Raw genomic sequence first — 15,568 nt, forward strand, 5'->3', positions numbered from 1 at the left:
CCCTTTGGTAGCCTCCATTTGTCCCCCTCTGAGCCCTTTCTGCACCAGGTAGCCCACTCCTATTGGGAGCTGATAACTCACAAATCATTGTCTTTGGTCCAGAGCTCTTTCTTGAGTAGGGGGTCACGTACCTAACTGTCTGTTCAATGTCTCCACTCAGACATCCCTCAGGTACCTGAGACCTACTATGTCCTGACTAAGCTCCCCATCTTCCCCACTCCCCCAGCTGCTTCTCCCCTCGTGTTTCCCAACTCAGAGAATGGAACCACTCTCCATCTGGTGGTGGCCTGTGGCAGATTGCATCAGTGGCCTCAGTTCCTTACCCTCCCTGCATCCACACCCTTGCCCTGGCCTCATCCCCACCATTTGACTTTGGCTGTCCCTGAGACTTTGACTGGTGGCACAGAGGAGGAAGTGCAGTATGCCAGTTCTGAACTAGGCCTTCGGAGGCCTCACATGTTTGCCATTGTCCTACCCTACCTGTCCAGGTTTGTCATTGCTTCCATGAGAAGAGCATAGCATGCCTGGGGTACTCTGCTGGTCCCATGAAGGGAAGAGCAGAGCCATTCCACTGGAACCTAACCTAGATCAGCTGACACCCCCTTCCCTCCCCACTGCTGCCCTGCTGACAAGTGAGGGACACTGCAAGATTACTGTTATAAGCCACCAAGTTGGAAGGCTTAGAATAACAGTTCTAACAGTTAACCAACCACATTACCTAAACCAGAAACCTGGACATTGCCTTTGATTCCTCCCCCCTAGGCCCACATGATGCCCAGAGCTTCCCAAATATCTTAGGACTGCATTTACTAGTCTCCATCCTCAGTAGCTCTGCTCTACCTTGGGTCTCCTACAACCCCATTTTAAAAAAGATTTTATTTATTCTTTTCACAGAAAAGAGAGAGCCAATACAAGCAGGAGGAGCAGCATGCTCCCAGTGGAGCAGGGATCCTGATGCAGGGCTTGATCCCAGGACCCTAGAATCATGACCTGAGCTAAAGGCAGAGACACCTAACCTCCGGAGCCACCCAGGTGCCCCCTGCAATCCCATTTTAACCCATTTTCCCTTCCTGCCTTTGGCCTCTATTCTTCAGACAGCATCCTCCTATTATGCAAATCTGATCACGTGACTTCTTTTCAGGGGGTTGGCTTTGCCCTCAGGCGGGGGTATCATTTAGGGCTTGGATGACCCAAGGAGCCTTGCTGAGGACTGTGGGTAGCCTGGTCACTGTGAAAAGACACCTTCCAGGCAGTTCCTGCTTCATTCCCAAGTCAGGGTAGGGGCTCTTTAATTGGTTCTGTGCAGGGAGCCAAGTTCAAGCTTGGAGCAAAATAAGCAAAAGACTAGCCTCACTCAGGCTGTGGCAGCACTTCCTTGAGGGTTCCCATAACCATCTCTACTGCTGGGTGTGCTTTTTCAGGCTATCAACAGAGGACAACCTGAGAGACACTGGCAACTTGCAATTACAATTTCTGTCTTCATTCCTTGCTGATGGGTTAAGTCATGGAGGTGTAGCTTCCTTATGTAGGCTGACTTCTAGCCTTCTCCGGCCACAGTGAAAGGGCTGTTACATCAAAAGAAAGGATGAGGGTAGCCCTGGTGGCTTAGCGGTTTAGCACCGCCTTCAGCATAGGGTGTGATCCTGGAGACCCAGGATCAAGTCCCACATCTGGTTCCCTGCATGGAGCCTGCTTGTGTCTCTGCCTCTCTCTCTCTCTCTCTCTCTCTCTCTGTTTCTAATAAATAAATAAAATCTTAAAAAAAAAAAAAAAAGAAAGAAAGGATGAGTCACCAGAATGGGGTAGGTGCCACAGGCCATAGAGAAAGGCACCCCTGAACAAGACAAGACCTCTCTGTGAGACAACTTGAGAAGGAGCCAGCCGCCTTGGCCTTCATGAGACGTTTGTGTTTTGCCTCGGGCCTTCTCACAAGACTGTCCAGAAAATTGTCTTGTTTAGTGTTCAACATGCAGATTCTGGAGTCAGATTTACTGGCATTGGGCCCAGCTCTGCCACTTATCTAGGGACCTGTGGCCACGAGGAGCATCTGGGCTCCAAGCAGCTCCAGTTCAGTAAGAGAGCCAGCTGGGTAATCAGACCACTGCCAAAAGCATGAGAGGGGCTCTGAAAAAGCACGAGGGGCACGAGAGGGGCTCTTCCGCTTGGAAGGCCCTGGGAGGAGCACCTCACCCGGGAGAGCTTCTGCGAAGAAGTCAGTCCTAGGGCTGAGCATGACACACCCAGGTGGAATGTGGGGAAGAGAAGGTGTCCTGGGCTCCAGGGGGAAGGGAAGTGCGTCTGATTGTGTTTCTCATGCCCCCTTCACCATGTCTGGCACACAGTGCACTACCCAGACTAGCTGGCCAAGTACTGAGTGCGCCTCTCCGTCCAGAACAGAGAATCTCCTGACTTTTTTTTTAAAATTTATTTATTTATTCATGAGAGACACAGAGAGAGAGAGAGAGAGAGAGAGGCAGAGACCCAGGCAAAGGGAGAAGCAGGCTCCATGCAGGGAGCCCGATGGGGACTCCATCCCGGGCCTCCAGGATCACACCCTGGGCTGAAGGCGGTGCTTAAACAGCGGCTGCCCAGAAGTCTCCTGATTTTAAATACAGAGGTGAGATGTGACACGTGTCGGAGCTGGGTAATCATTCAGATTTGCTGGGACAGGACAGGGCCCTTTGGAGCCCAATACCTGCAGCCCCAGGTACACCTGTCTGTGACCTCCGTGGCACCACCACGAGCGGACCGCGGCGCCTCTACCCAAGAGTCAGGGCGGCCGGAGAGACAGGCAGGGACAAGCCAGCTGAAAGGCGGAATACCTGGCCCCGCCGTGCGGTGCGGAGAGCCTTGCGGGTGGGAGGAGGGCCGCGGGGCGGGGAGGGGGCAGCAGGGGGACCCGTGCGGTCGCTCGGCGCGGGGCGCGTCCGCCCCGTCCCCCCGGCAGGCGGCGCCAGAGCCAAGCCGGCGGTGACTCGGGGCGAGGGGCGGGGCGAGGGGCGGGGCGAGGGGCGGGGCGAGGGGCGGGGCGAGGGGCGGGGCGGGCCCGGCGTCGGCGGGCGCTGGAGCGCGGCGACACCGTCTGCGCGGGGCGGGCGGACCCTCGCGGCCATGGCGGAGCGCGGCGCCCGGCGCTGCTGCCTGGGCTGGGACTTCAGCACGCAGCAGGTGCGGCCGCGGGCCCCGGGTCCGGGTCCGGGTCCGGGTCCGGGGTGGGAGCGCGGCGGGGAGCCCCGGGCCGAGCCTCGAGAGCGCCCCCCGCCCCCGGGCTTCCGGGGCTCCGGCGCCCCTACCCCGCCCGGGCGGCCGCGACCGGAACCGACCCCGGGGCCCGGGCTCGCGCGAGGGGGCGGGCGCGGAGTGACGGCCGCCCAAGCCTGGGGAGCGCGGCCGGCACCGGTGACCCGAGTCAGGCCCGAGACCTCAGCGGCCGGGGCGCGACGGACGCCCGGACTTTGCCCGCCGGGTCAGCGCGGCGCTGCCGGCCCCCGGGGTTCGCAGGCGGGCGAACAGTCCGGACGTGCCTCAGACCGGGTGCGGGGCTGCCGAGGGGCGCCCTTTCCTCGCCTTGGGAAGTCAGCGCAGGTGCATCAGACCCCTCTCCCCACGGGTCAGGGCGGCAGCCTCGGCCAGCCCCTGGCCAGAACGCCTGGTGGGACTGCACAAGGCCAGCCGCCTTGCCGGGTCTCCGCGCCCGTCTGTCTGGGACAGGAGCTGCACCCCTGAGTTCGGAGGTCGGCTCCGTCCGGACCTGTACGTCTCTGGACTTGATCGTGGCCTGTGCGAACAGCCCAGGGGCCTCGTCTGGTCTCTCAGGTCCCTGCAGACGGGCCCCCAGACACATCTCCAAATGCTGCTTGTCTGTCATTCCATCCCCTGGAGGACTTACTCCGGCCTCCTTGCCAGGTTCAAGAATCAGCTCGTCTTCGAGCATCTGCTTCTAGAGGGTCTTGGCTTTGGTTGTTTAGGGGGCACAGAAAGATTCCTTGAGCTGTATGGCTGTTTCTTCTTTGCCTCAGCCTTTTCATGTTACCTGCTCTGGGTATGTTCCCAGATGAGGCCTCTGTAGCCATGGTCACAGTGATGCACCCCAAGCAAGGCTGAGCCACCCACTCAGGTGATGGGCCTCACCTGGTGATGTTCCTACCCCTGGACCAGTGTAGAAGCTGAGGAAAATACACCATTTTTAAAAATGCCTTCCAGGTGAAAGTTGTTGCTGTTGATGCAGAGCTGAATGTGTTCTATGAGGACAGTGTGCATTTTGACAGAGACCTTCTAGAATTTGGGTATGTACCTAGTGTATATGTGTGGTGGGGGTTGGTTTTGGGGTCCTCCCTCAACCGTTTACATTCATAAACTGCACTATTCTGGTGTGCTGTTTTTATTTATAAGAAATACATATTCGGTCATTCAGATGGCCAGAATATATTTGGTTTGGTCTTGACAGTTCCTGACTCACAGCCCCCCAGACCCTTGGAATTTCCTAAGTGTTGAGAGTCCTAAAGGTGTCTTTTGTTATGTTAATGCAAATGACTTTTAGACTCTACCCAAGGGTAGGGGCTGGTTGCCAAGACCAACCATGTGTTTAGAGACTTGGAATTTTCAGCTGGAGGTTGCAAGGCTAATGGCCAGTGACTTAGTCAATCGTGACTATGTAACAAAGTCTTCATAAGAACCCAAAAAGACTGGGTTCAGAGAGCTGGGTTGGTGAACACGTGGAGATTGGGCAGAGTGGCGTGCCTGGAAAGGAGATGGAAACTCCTTGCTTTTTCCCCATACCTTGCCCTATATATCTCTTCATCTGGCTGTCAATTCCTGTCCTTTATCCTGTCTTTTAATAAACTGGTAAACCTAAGTATGTGTTTTCCCTGAGTTCTGTGAGCTGCTCAAGCGAATCAAAAGAAACTAAGACCATTGGAACCAACAATCTGTAGCTGGTTAGTCAGAAGCACAGGTAACAGCCTAGGGCTTGCACTTGGCGTCTGAAGTGGGTAGGGAAGGGCAGCCTTGAAGGTCTGGACCCATAACCAGTGGAACTTGATGCTATCTCTAGGTAGATAGTGTCAGACCATTTGCTAATGGCCCAGAATTGCTTGGTGGTATGTGTAGCAGAACCACCATCCTCTCCTATCCCCCACCACATTTGAATTGCGTCCAAGAACCTAGGAGTTACTATCTGTAGATCTGGCTTCATCAAACTACAGGACTCATGGTCTTGGTAGACCTCTCAAGCACCCTTTTCTTCTGGAATGTGTTCTCCAATTCTTTCCCAATTCCATGTACTCATGCATCCATACATGCAATAAGTATCAATTGAAACTTGCTTTGGGTCAGGCACCATCCTGCGTACTGAGATTTGATGGTGAGTGGAACAGAGACATGGGTCCTTACTCTCCCAGAGCTTTCCGTTGAATAGGGGAGACTGATATCAATCAAAGCATCTCACAAAAGAATATTTGATTATAGACTCAGAGAAGGCCATTAAAGGAAAGGAACTCCCTTCTCCAAATGTTGATTATAAAGGAACGTGACCCAGACTTAGAGGTTGGTCAGGAAGGGTCCCTAAGGAAGTAGTGCTTAAGCCAAGATCTGAGTGAGTGGGATTCACCAGGTGATGGAAGGGAGAGAGCATTCCAGGCAGAAGGAGCAGAGTGTGCAAAGGCCCTGTAGGGTGAAAGAGCACTGCTTATTCAGGGAATTGAAGACCAGTTTGGCTGGGGAGCAGAGAGGGTGGTGGAGGCTGGGCTCGACCACATAGGCTTTGGTACACAGTTTGCCTAAAGTCTATGAACAGCCACTGAAGGGCCATGGGGATAGCGGTAAGGTGTGAGTGACATGGTTGACACAGTTGTATTTGTGTTTTGAAAAGCTCTCTCTGGGTACAGCGAGAGAGCATTTGGGGATTGGTCAGAGTGCATGTTGGGAGACCATGGAGGTTTTTCAAGATCATCTGGATGGGAAATGATAGTGTCTTGGAGAGGTGAGTGATGAAATTGCCAGGGCCTGGGGCAGAATTGAATGTGAGGTGTGAAGGTAAGGTTTCTGGCTGGCCTTGTGGATGGATGGTAGATTGTGGAAGAGACTTGGTTTTGGGAAGAAAGATCATAAATTTAGCTGTTGTATATTTTGTATTAGTTTGGGAGTGCTGCCAGAAAAAAATACTACAGATTACGTGTCTTAAACAACAGAAATTTATTCTTCTACAATTCTGGAGATGCCGACAGGGTCAGGTTCCTCCGAAACCTCTTTCCTTGGTTTGCAGATGGCTGCCTTGCTGCCAGTCACATGGTCATCCTCTGCCCGTTGCATCCCTAGTGTCTCCATCATATTATTTGTTTTCTAACCTACTTTTACAAGGACACCAAGTGATACAGGATTAGGGTCCCTAAGTGGGGAGCCTGACACAGGGCTTGATCCTGGAGTCAAAAGCAGATGCTTAACCGACTAAACCACCCAGGCGCCCCTTTTTAGTTTCTCTTGAGACTTCTTTGACTCGTGTTATTTAGAAAGGTATTGCTTGGGACACCTGGGTGGCTCAGTGGTTGAGGGTCGGCCTTTGGCTCAGGGCGTGATCCCAGAGGTCTGGGATCAAGTCCCACATCAGGCTCCCTGCATGGAGCCTGCTTCTCCTCCCTCTGCCTGTGTCTCTGCCTCTCTCTCTCTCTCTGTGTCTCTCATGAATAAATAAATAAAATCTTAAAAAAAAAAAAGAAAGATATTGCTTAATCTTCAAATCTTCCAGTTACCTTTCTGTTCTGGATTTTTACTTTAATTTCACATAATAGTATGAAAACACACTTCATAAAATTTCTGTGCTTTTAAATTTTTAAATTCTGCGTCACTCTCTCTTTTGACTCAATGAGTCCATCAATCCTCTCCATTAGGAAAAAAAAAAAAAGGTATCCATACCCAAAATACAGTAGTGTTTAGTATTGCTTTTTTACCCAGTTACATTTTTAAGATCTTTCAACTGTATTCAGATCTAGCTTATTCCTCCCCCACTGTTCTTTTTACAGTTTTATTGAGATATAATTGATACACCGTGAACTGCACACATGTAATGTGTACAGCTTTGTAAGTTTTGACATAGATATTCCTTTATGAATCTATGCCCAGAATCAAGATAATAAACATTTCTATACCTCAAAAGTTTTCTCATGCCACTTTGAGTGTATTCCTCTTCCTCACTTGAGCCCCCAGCAATCACTGATACATTTTCTATCACTATGGATTAGTTTATACTTTCTAGAATTTTATATAAAGGAAATAATAATTATATATTCTTTTTTATCTGACTTTTAAAACTTAGTATAATCATTTTGAGATTCACCTATGTTGTTATATGTATCAATAATTTGTTCTATTTTATTGCTCAGTAGTATTCCATTGTGTGAATGGACCACAATTAGTTTATCCATCATCTGATGAGGGATATTTGGATGGATTCCATTTTTTCATTATTATAAAGAAACTGTGAAACTTACATACAAGTCTTGGTGTCAACATAAACTTTCATTTGTGTTGGAAATGAAATACTTAGGAATGGTTAAGTTGTATGGTAGGTTTTTAAAAAACTGCCATATTCTTTTCTGAAGTGGTTATTTTAACACAGATATTAAGCATTGCATCTACTTGGTACATAATTTGAGAGGAACAAAAGGCATATTGTGAAGTCTTAATCTCTCTGTGATCTCATCTCTTCCATCCTGCCCTCCTAACTTTCATTAGTGTTTTGTGTATCCTTCCAGTGTTTTATATCAAAACATAAGCAGATGTATCTTTATTTTCTCCCTTATTTACACTCAAAAAGTTCATTGTACACATCATTGTGTACTTTGCTTTATTCATTTCACAACAATTGGGCTGTGTTTCCACATCAGTACATAGAGCTTCTGTGTTTGGTTTTTTTAGAGGGAGAGAGCATGTGCATGCATGAGCTCAAGTAGGGAGAAGGGTGGAGGGGAGGGGGAGAGAGGGAATCTTAAGCAGACTCCCTGCTGAGCACAGAGCCCTATGCCAGGCTGGATCTCAGGACCCTGAGATCATGACCTGAGCTGAAACCAAGAGTGAGTTGCCTAATGGACTGAGCCACTCAGGTGCACCCCCTGTGTTATTTTTATAGGATGCATAGAATTCCATTGTGTAGTTGGAATTGATGGATGCTGGGTTGTTTGCAGTGAAAAATGATGTGAATTACCTAACTTATGGCATTACAGACATGTGCCAATTTATTTGTAGAAGTTTGGAAATGGGGGGGTGCCTGTGTGGCTCAGTCTGTTGGGTGTCTAACTCTTGGTTTTGGCTTAGGTTGTGATCTCATGGGTCATGGGATCAGGCCCCAATGCAGGCTCCACGCTCAGCAGGAAATCTGCTTGAAGATTCTTTCCTTCTGCCCCACCCCCACTCGAATGTGTATACATGTGTGCTCTCTCAAATAAATAAATATTTTTTAAAAAGTTTGGAAAAAGGATTGCTGGATCAAAGAGTAAATAGATTTGTAAGTTTGGAAGGTATGGCCAGATTGGCTCCCATAGGGATTGTATTGATTTACACCCCACCAGCAATGCATGTGAGTGCCTCTTTCCCACAGCACTGCAATGCAGTGTGGTTGTTAGAAGAGTTGAACTTTTTTCCTGTGAAGTTGTTTTTCATGACCTTTGCCCATTTTTCTCTTGGATTGATTATTTCTAGGTGTTCTTCATATATTAGAAGAATGATCTCTTTGTTGTTAAATGAATTGCAATGAATGTTTCTCAGATTTTTGTTTGTTTTTGATTTGCATGTGGGTGGTGGCCATACCCGTATTTTGTTTCCTGCGCTCCTGACTTCTCAGCCTTTCCTGTTGCTTCCAGATTTTCAGTCACAGTTTAAAAGGCCTTCCTCATTCTGAGATTGTGAAAGGATTCACCTGTGTTTTCTTCTAGTTCTTATAAGACTTCAGTTTTCTTATGTAAAAATATTTGGAGATTATCTAGGTGCATGGCATAACGTTTATATCCAGCTTCAGTTTTTTATCAATGACTCCAATTTTTTTTTAAGATCTTAATTATTTATTTGATAGAGGGAGAGAGAGAGAGCAAGCACAAGGGGGAACGGCAGGCAGAGGGAGAGGGAGAAGCAGGTTCTCTGCAGAGCAGAGAGCCCTAATAGGGACTTGATCCTGGAAACCTGGGGTCACAACCTGAGCTGAAAGCAAACCGACTGAACCACCCAGGCACCCTTCCAATTGTTTTAATGCCATTTTCCTAGAATCCTGTCTTTACCTCACTGATTTGAGACACCAACTTTATATGCTAATTTCTGTGTGTGGTTAGGTGGATTTCTGGGCATTTTCTTTTGTTACATTAGTTGGGGTCTGTTCATGAGCCAGTAATGTGTTATTTTAGTTATTCCAGCTTTATAATAAGACTTAATATCTAAAATTGTTGGTCCCCTCTGACTGTTCTACATTCAATTTCCATGGCCTTTTTTTTTTTTTTTTTTTTTTTTGATATGTACTTTAGAATCAGCTTTTCAGGTTCCAGAAAGAAAAATTGTTAATATTTTTATTGAGATTGTGTTACATTTCTAAATTAACTTGCAGAGAATTGGCAACTTTATGAGATTGAGTCTTCTTTTTCTTATTTTTTTTTATTTTTATTTTTAGATTGAGTCTTCTTATCAAAGCACCTGTTTTGTCTTTGCATTTGTTCAAGGCTTATTTTGAATACTTCACATGTGTTTTGATATGTTTGACATGTGGATTGTGCACAGAAATGACCATAATTCCCCAGCCCTTCCTATACCCAGACCCTTTGCAGTGGGGCTTGGAAGCTCCCTCAGTCAAGAGAGGGGAGTCATTTCCTTACCTGTTGATTTTAACCAGTAGAACGGGAGGAAAGTAACATCAAGCCAGTTCTAAATCTAAGCCTCCAGAAGGCCTTGCTGACTTCTGCTCTCATTCTTGGAACCCTGCCCAGCCACCACATGGCCAAGTTCAGGATGGCTTGCTGGAAAATGAGAGGCATTTACTCCCATACCCCCAGCTAAGCAAGACAAGCAGCGCCGGCCCCAGAAGCAGGACCCTCTACCTACTGTTAGCCAAGCATGGATGCATGAGGCGCCCAGCTGAGCCCAGCCCAGTGACCAACAGATTTGTGAGCTAAATGAGCTTAATAGTTTCAAGTCACTTAGCTGTGAAGTGGTTTATAACAAGGCAAAACCACCTAGTACCTATAATTTATTTTAAACTTATTTCTAACTATTGTATCTTCTTATGTAAATAGTGACTTTTGTGGTGATTGACCAGCGATCTGTCAGACTTATTTCCTTCTCCCCCTGGGCATACTCCTGCCTTTCTTGTAGTTTTGTTCAGCCATGTGACTTGAGTCTGATTACCAGCAGAACATGGGAGAAAGTGAACAGGCCTCTCTATGAGACCATACAACCCCCACCCACTGTGATCCTCTGCCCTGTGTCTTCCTTGGCCTTGTGGCTGGATGTAGTGTCCAGGGCAGCCTTAGAAACCACTTGGAAGGGATCCCTGGGTGGCTATGCAGTTTGGCACCTGCCTTCGTCCCAGGGCGTGATCCTGGAGTCCCAGGATTGAGTCCCACATCAGGCTCCCTGCATGGAGCCTGCTTTTCCCTCTGCCTGTGTCTCTGCCTCTGTGTGTGTGTGTGTGTGTGTGTGTGTGTGTGTGTCTAATGAATAAATAAAATCTTTTAAAAAATAAAAAAAGAAACCATTTGGAAGATGAGAACAGCCACTGTCCCCCTGGGTCCCTGATAACTGCAGGAAACAGAACCCACTCCTCACCTGACTCTGCATTCCTGGTCCCCAGCATGCCACTGATGATGCTTTATGTGAGTGAGAAAAAAAACCTTCCGCTGTGTCAAGCCATGGAAATTAACTAATACAGGGTGTTCCCCCCCCCCCCCCGCCATTGTATCCTTTAAAAAAAAAAGCTCTTCTTGATATTGAATTCACATATCAAAAAATTCACTCTTTTAAAATGTATACAGTTCAGTGGTTTTTAATATATTCACAGAACTGTGTCATGATCTCCACTATTTAATTTTAGAACATTTTCATCACCTCAAAAAGAAGCCCCATATTCACTAGCAGTCACTCCCTATGTCCCCTCCTCCAGTCCTGGCAACCACAAAGTCGGTGGATTTGCCTATTCTGAACATTTCTTATAAATGAATTTATGTAATATGTGGTAAATTTTGACAAGTTTCTTTCACTTACAACGTTTCTAAAGTTTATATTGTAAAACATCAGGACTTCATTTCTTTCTATATTATACTCAGTAATGTTCCTTTGTATGGATGATACCACATTTTGTTTATCCATACATCAGCTGCCAGATATTCCTCTCTTTGGCTATTATGAACAATCCTGCTATGAACATTTGTGTGTGTTATTTTTTTTTAAGATTTTTTATTTATTAATTCATGAGAGACACAGAGAGGCAGAGACACAGGCAGAGGGAGAAGCAGGCTCCATGCAGGGGAGCCCGATGCGGGACTTGATCCTGGGACCCTGGGATCGTGACCTGAGCCAAAGGCAGATGCTCACCCACCCAGGTGCCCCTCCCGAAATATTCTTTGTGCCCCTTTGTATCCCATCCTTTCCTCCCTACTGGACTTGGGAAACCACTGACCTGCTTTTTCACAATAGGTGGATTTGCACTTTCTAGCATGTTATATACATGGCATCATGTAGTGTGCACTCTTGTGTCTAGCTTCCTTCACTCAGTGTGATCATTGGAGTGTCATCTCTGTTGGTATGTGTATTAGTGGTTCACTTTTTTGTTATTTTGTAATATTCCAACACACACACACACCACAATTTATCCATTCATTCTAGGTTTCTGTTGTCACAAATAAGGCTTTTATGGAAACTTGTATACAAACCTGCCTATGAACTTACACTTTCATTTCTTTTGACGGGATAATTAGGAATAGAATGTCTGGGTCACATGGTTATCTAATAGTATCTTGCTATGGATTCTGAGTCTGCTTTTTTTTGTTTTGTTTTTACTTCATCATTGAAAAGGTTGGGTTTTGCCAAGTGAGTTATTTGCATGAGGGTCTTATAGGGAGGACGAGAGTGGGGAGAAGGGTCCAGGCAACTTTCCAGGCTTGCAATCCAAGGGCTTCCTGGTCTGATAGCCAAGAACTTTTCCTGCAGATGCAGCACCTCTGTGTAGCACATCACTTCTAACTCTCCAAACCCAGTGGGCTTGGGAGGGTTTTAATCCAACACTGCACTCCTGGTTTCCTCATGGCTAAGTGATGCCATGCCTGCCTTCCAGGGCGAGACCCTTATATTTTTGTTTTTGCTGATGCTTTCTGAGAATTGTCACCCCCGAGCAATTTCTAGAACTTCTCTTTCCATCTTGCCAGTACCGTTCAGTCTCACTGAGTTTAGAATTCCACCGAGCTTGGGGAAGGGACATTTCTCCCTCCACTGGAGGGATCTAGGGTCTGTCCCCATTGGGACCCTGCCCAAGGTTCTGTCCAACACTCTCTCTTGTTCTCCTTATAGGACTCAAGGTGGGGTTCATGTTCACGAGGATGGGCTGACAGTGACATCTCCAGTCCTGATGTGGGTCCAGGTAAACACAGAGATCCCTGACCCTCTCTTGTCCCCAGCCTATCTCATGGGCGGACTTGCTGATTTACTGGAAAGCCCTCTGTTGAGACCAGGTCCTCACTGAGAAATGGAGTCTGCACGGTTTCTAGGGCTGGATTGAGCTTCAACTGGTGTCAGTACTCTTGAGCCGAGAGGACACATGAAAGGCTTCAGGTCTGGTGCTAGAGCACTTGCAAGCCCTGTCAGTAAGTAACCATCTTCAGAATAGCGCCTTTCCCAAACCTTTGCCAAACACTGCAGGAGGCCCTGTGGCTACCCTTGTATCCTGAGATCCAGACACAGCACTGGTGTCCTAGTGTTCAGGCTCAGAAGGACCCCAAGGCAGGCCTGCCTGCTCAGGACTGACAAGAAAGGAAGATCCCTGCTGCCAATTATGGGTGACCCATGGAGCCATGGGACCAGGGGTGTGACCAGTATAGACCATCATGATGGGCCTGGGTCTACCCTGGGGGTCCTGAGACCCTGAACCTGGAAGCCAGCAAAGGCAGTGTTCAGAGTGTCTGCCAAAACCGGTTCATTCCTCCAATACCTGTTTAAGCAATTCCCTCTACTAAATTCTTTCGGTTAAGATAACTAGAATAATTTTTAAAAGAATTTTTTTTTTTTTAACTACTTGATCCTGACTCATACAGGAGGATGGGGGTAAAGGACAGATTTCCACCAGACAGGCTAGCTGGGATGTACTTCATAGGGTTGAGCCATACCAAGGGGTGTGGTGGGGGTGACAGGCAAGAGCCAGTGTCTAGAGATCCCAGTGATAATGTCAGGGGTTTCTGATAGGTTGGGACCTTCACTCGGGGTGATGAGCAATGGATAGAGAGCCAGGCTTGGGAGTGGAGCCACATGATTTCTAATTGTGAGCAGCCTCCCAGCATTGGACCTCTTCTAGCTGTGCCCCACTCCCTGCTCGAGGTTTGACCAGGAGGGCCAAGTTGGCAGCCATAGCCAGGACTGTGAAAGGAGCCCTCCCAGCATAGGGTGGGGATGGCAGAGTCGGGTCAGAGCTCCAGTAGCTGCTCTGCCCTCAAAGGAAATGCAGCCTGGAATGAATCCCTAATTCCTGCCCTGAAATCTTTGGGGAGGGTCAGGCTCTGTTGGGCAGTACCGTTTATCCCACACCCGGGGTCTTGCAAGAAAGAAGAACGCACCCAGATGGTGGAGGGTGGAATGGGAATTGGGACAAATGGCCACCAGCTCTACCTACTCCTTCCAGCCTGGTGCTCCTGGACACAGGGAGCCAACTCCTGGTCCCTCTCTGATGGGGGCCGTCTAGTTTGCTCTTCACTTCTCTGTTGCAGTGAAGTCATGCCACTAGTCCAGTGGGTTGAAATGCAATAGAAAAAAAATACAATTTGATCCACCTTGGTTTTGCTCTTCCTGAGTGCTTGGGAGTCACAAAGTCGAGAAGCAGAATTTGAGGGCCAGTGGTTTCCGATTCCATTACCCAGACTTTTTTTTACCATAGTTCACTTTCTTATTTGATTGGTGCCTACTGTAATGAATTATTCTAATGCTTATACATCCCTGCCACCAGTGCTTTTTCATCCTTGGGGTAATAGCCAGCACTTAGGTTTCAGTGCTGAGGCTTGTGGGTTTGTGTGGCTCCGTGGTTAGGATAGTCACCGTGGGCTTTGTGTGACTCTGTGGTTAGGATAGTTACTGTGGGCTCCGTTTGTCTTCGCAGGCTTTGGATACCATCTTGGAGAGGATGAAGGCATTGGGCTTCGACTTCTCTCAAGTCCTCGCCCTGTCTGGGGCAGGCCAGGTTTGTCTGTAGCAGCCTCTTTGTGCCTTGTGGGGCGGCTATGGGGTGAGGGTGCAGGGCTCCCCCAGAGGGAGTGCTTGTTCTTGAGAGCCACTGCATACATTCTGTTGTTGGTAAAGACCCCTATGGCACTTCTGCTTTGGAGGGTGTGTAGCTTGCCTCCTTGCTGAAGGACCCGAAGCGGCTGGTACTGTGAAGCATTATACAGAATGGGACGCTGGGTGAGGAGGAACCAGTTAGAGGTCCTCTAATGGGGTGGAGGAAGTGTTTGACGTGCATTTACGATGCCTGCTTGGGAGCACTAAAATTGTTTTTCTGTTTCCTGGAAGTAGAAGCAGTCAGAAATTATAGTCCTGATAATGGTAGTTTTAGTAGTAGAAGTATTAGTAAAAATAATAACAAATGCTGACTGAGCACTTAGTGGATGCTAGGTGCAGTGTCAAGCGTTTTACATATATTCTTTTTTAAATCTTTTTAGAGAGAAAGCGGGCACTTGCATGAACCGGGGGAAGGGCAGAGGGAGAGGGAGAGAGGATCTCAAGCAGACCTGGCACCAGCGTGACATGGGGCTCATGACCCTGAGATCATGACCTGAGCCAAAACCAAGTCTGCTACTTAACCATCCATGCCACCCAGGCACCCCTCATTGTATACTATTTAACCTAATCGTTACAGTAATTTTATGAAGTGGTCTTGGGGCACAGTGAGCATGGGAGCTGTGTTCCCTGGCTGTGTCCCCAGGCCCACCATTTACAAGCAGTGACCCAGGCACATCATCTAGCTTTCTGGTGACTCCGTGCCCTCATCTGCCATAGGGTCGATGTGAGTAGTGATAAATACATAGAATAGTGCATAAAAACCTCTTTTAGTTTTAGCTACACCATTGCCATTTACATAGGGACACTGAGGCACAGAGGAGTGATGTCACTTACCCAAGGTCACACAGCTGCTGGGGGCAGGAGTCAGGACCCAAGTTGAGTCTTGTTCTCTGAATCAATTTTGTTCCATGCTGGGTTAGCCTGCTTTCACATCCTCGTTAGAGGACTCACTAATTTTTCTGAAGCCACCTCTTCTCTCCTATCCCCCACTGAACAGGAATTTAATGCTCCTTGTCCTTGTTAAACAGATTCCCTGGGGGATCTCATCCACTTCTCTTGCCTG

The 15,568-nt window shown here is 48.0% G+C and overlaps 1 protein-coding gene across 3 annotated transcripts in view; it reads left to right on the forward strand.

Moving 5' to 3' along the window:
• Positions 1 to 3,044: 3,044 nt before the first annotated feature.
• Positions 3,045 to 15,568, forward strand: part of XYLB (xylulokinase) — a 46,759-nt gene continuing 34,235 nt past the window's right edge. Inside the window, exons 1-4 of one of the 3 annotated variants that reach the window (XM_072726480.1) lie at positions 3,045 to 3,168; positions 4,204 to 4,286; positions 12,535 to 12,604; positions 14,327 to 14,407. In XM_072726480.1, the coding sequence (XP_072582581.1) occupies positions 3,112 to 3,168; positions 4,204 to 4,286; positions 12,535 to 12,604; positions 14,327 to 14,407 (291 nt within the window). In that variant the 5' untranslated portion in view covers positions 3,045 to 3,111. The remainder of the gene's footprint in view (positions 3,169 to 4,203; positions 4,287 to 12,534; positions 12,605 to 14,326; positions 14,408 to 15,568) is intronic. The other 2 variants (XR_011995227.1, XM_072726481.1) reach the window with 2 other exon arrangements.

The sequence above is a fragment of the Vulpes vulpes genome, chromosome 11 (assembly GCF_048418805.1).
Source record: "Vulpes vulpes isolate BD-2025 chromosome 11, VulVul3, whole genome shotgun sequence".
Taxonomy (NCBI): Eukaryota; Metazoa; Chordata; class Mammalia; order Carnivora; family Canidae; genus Vulpes; species Vulpes vulpes.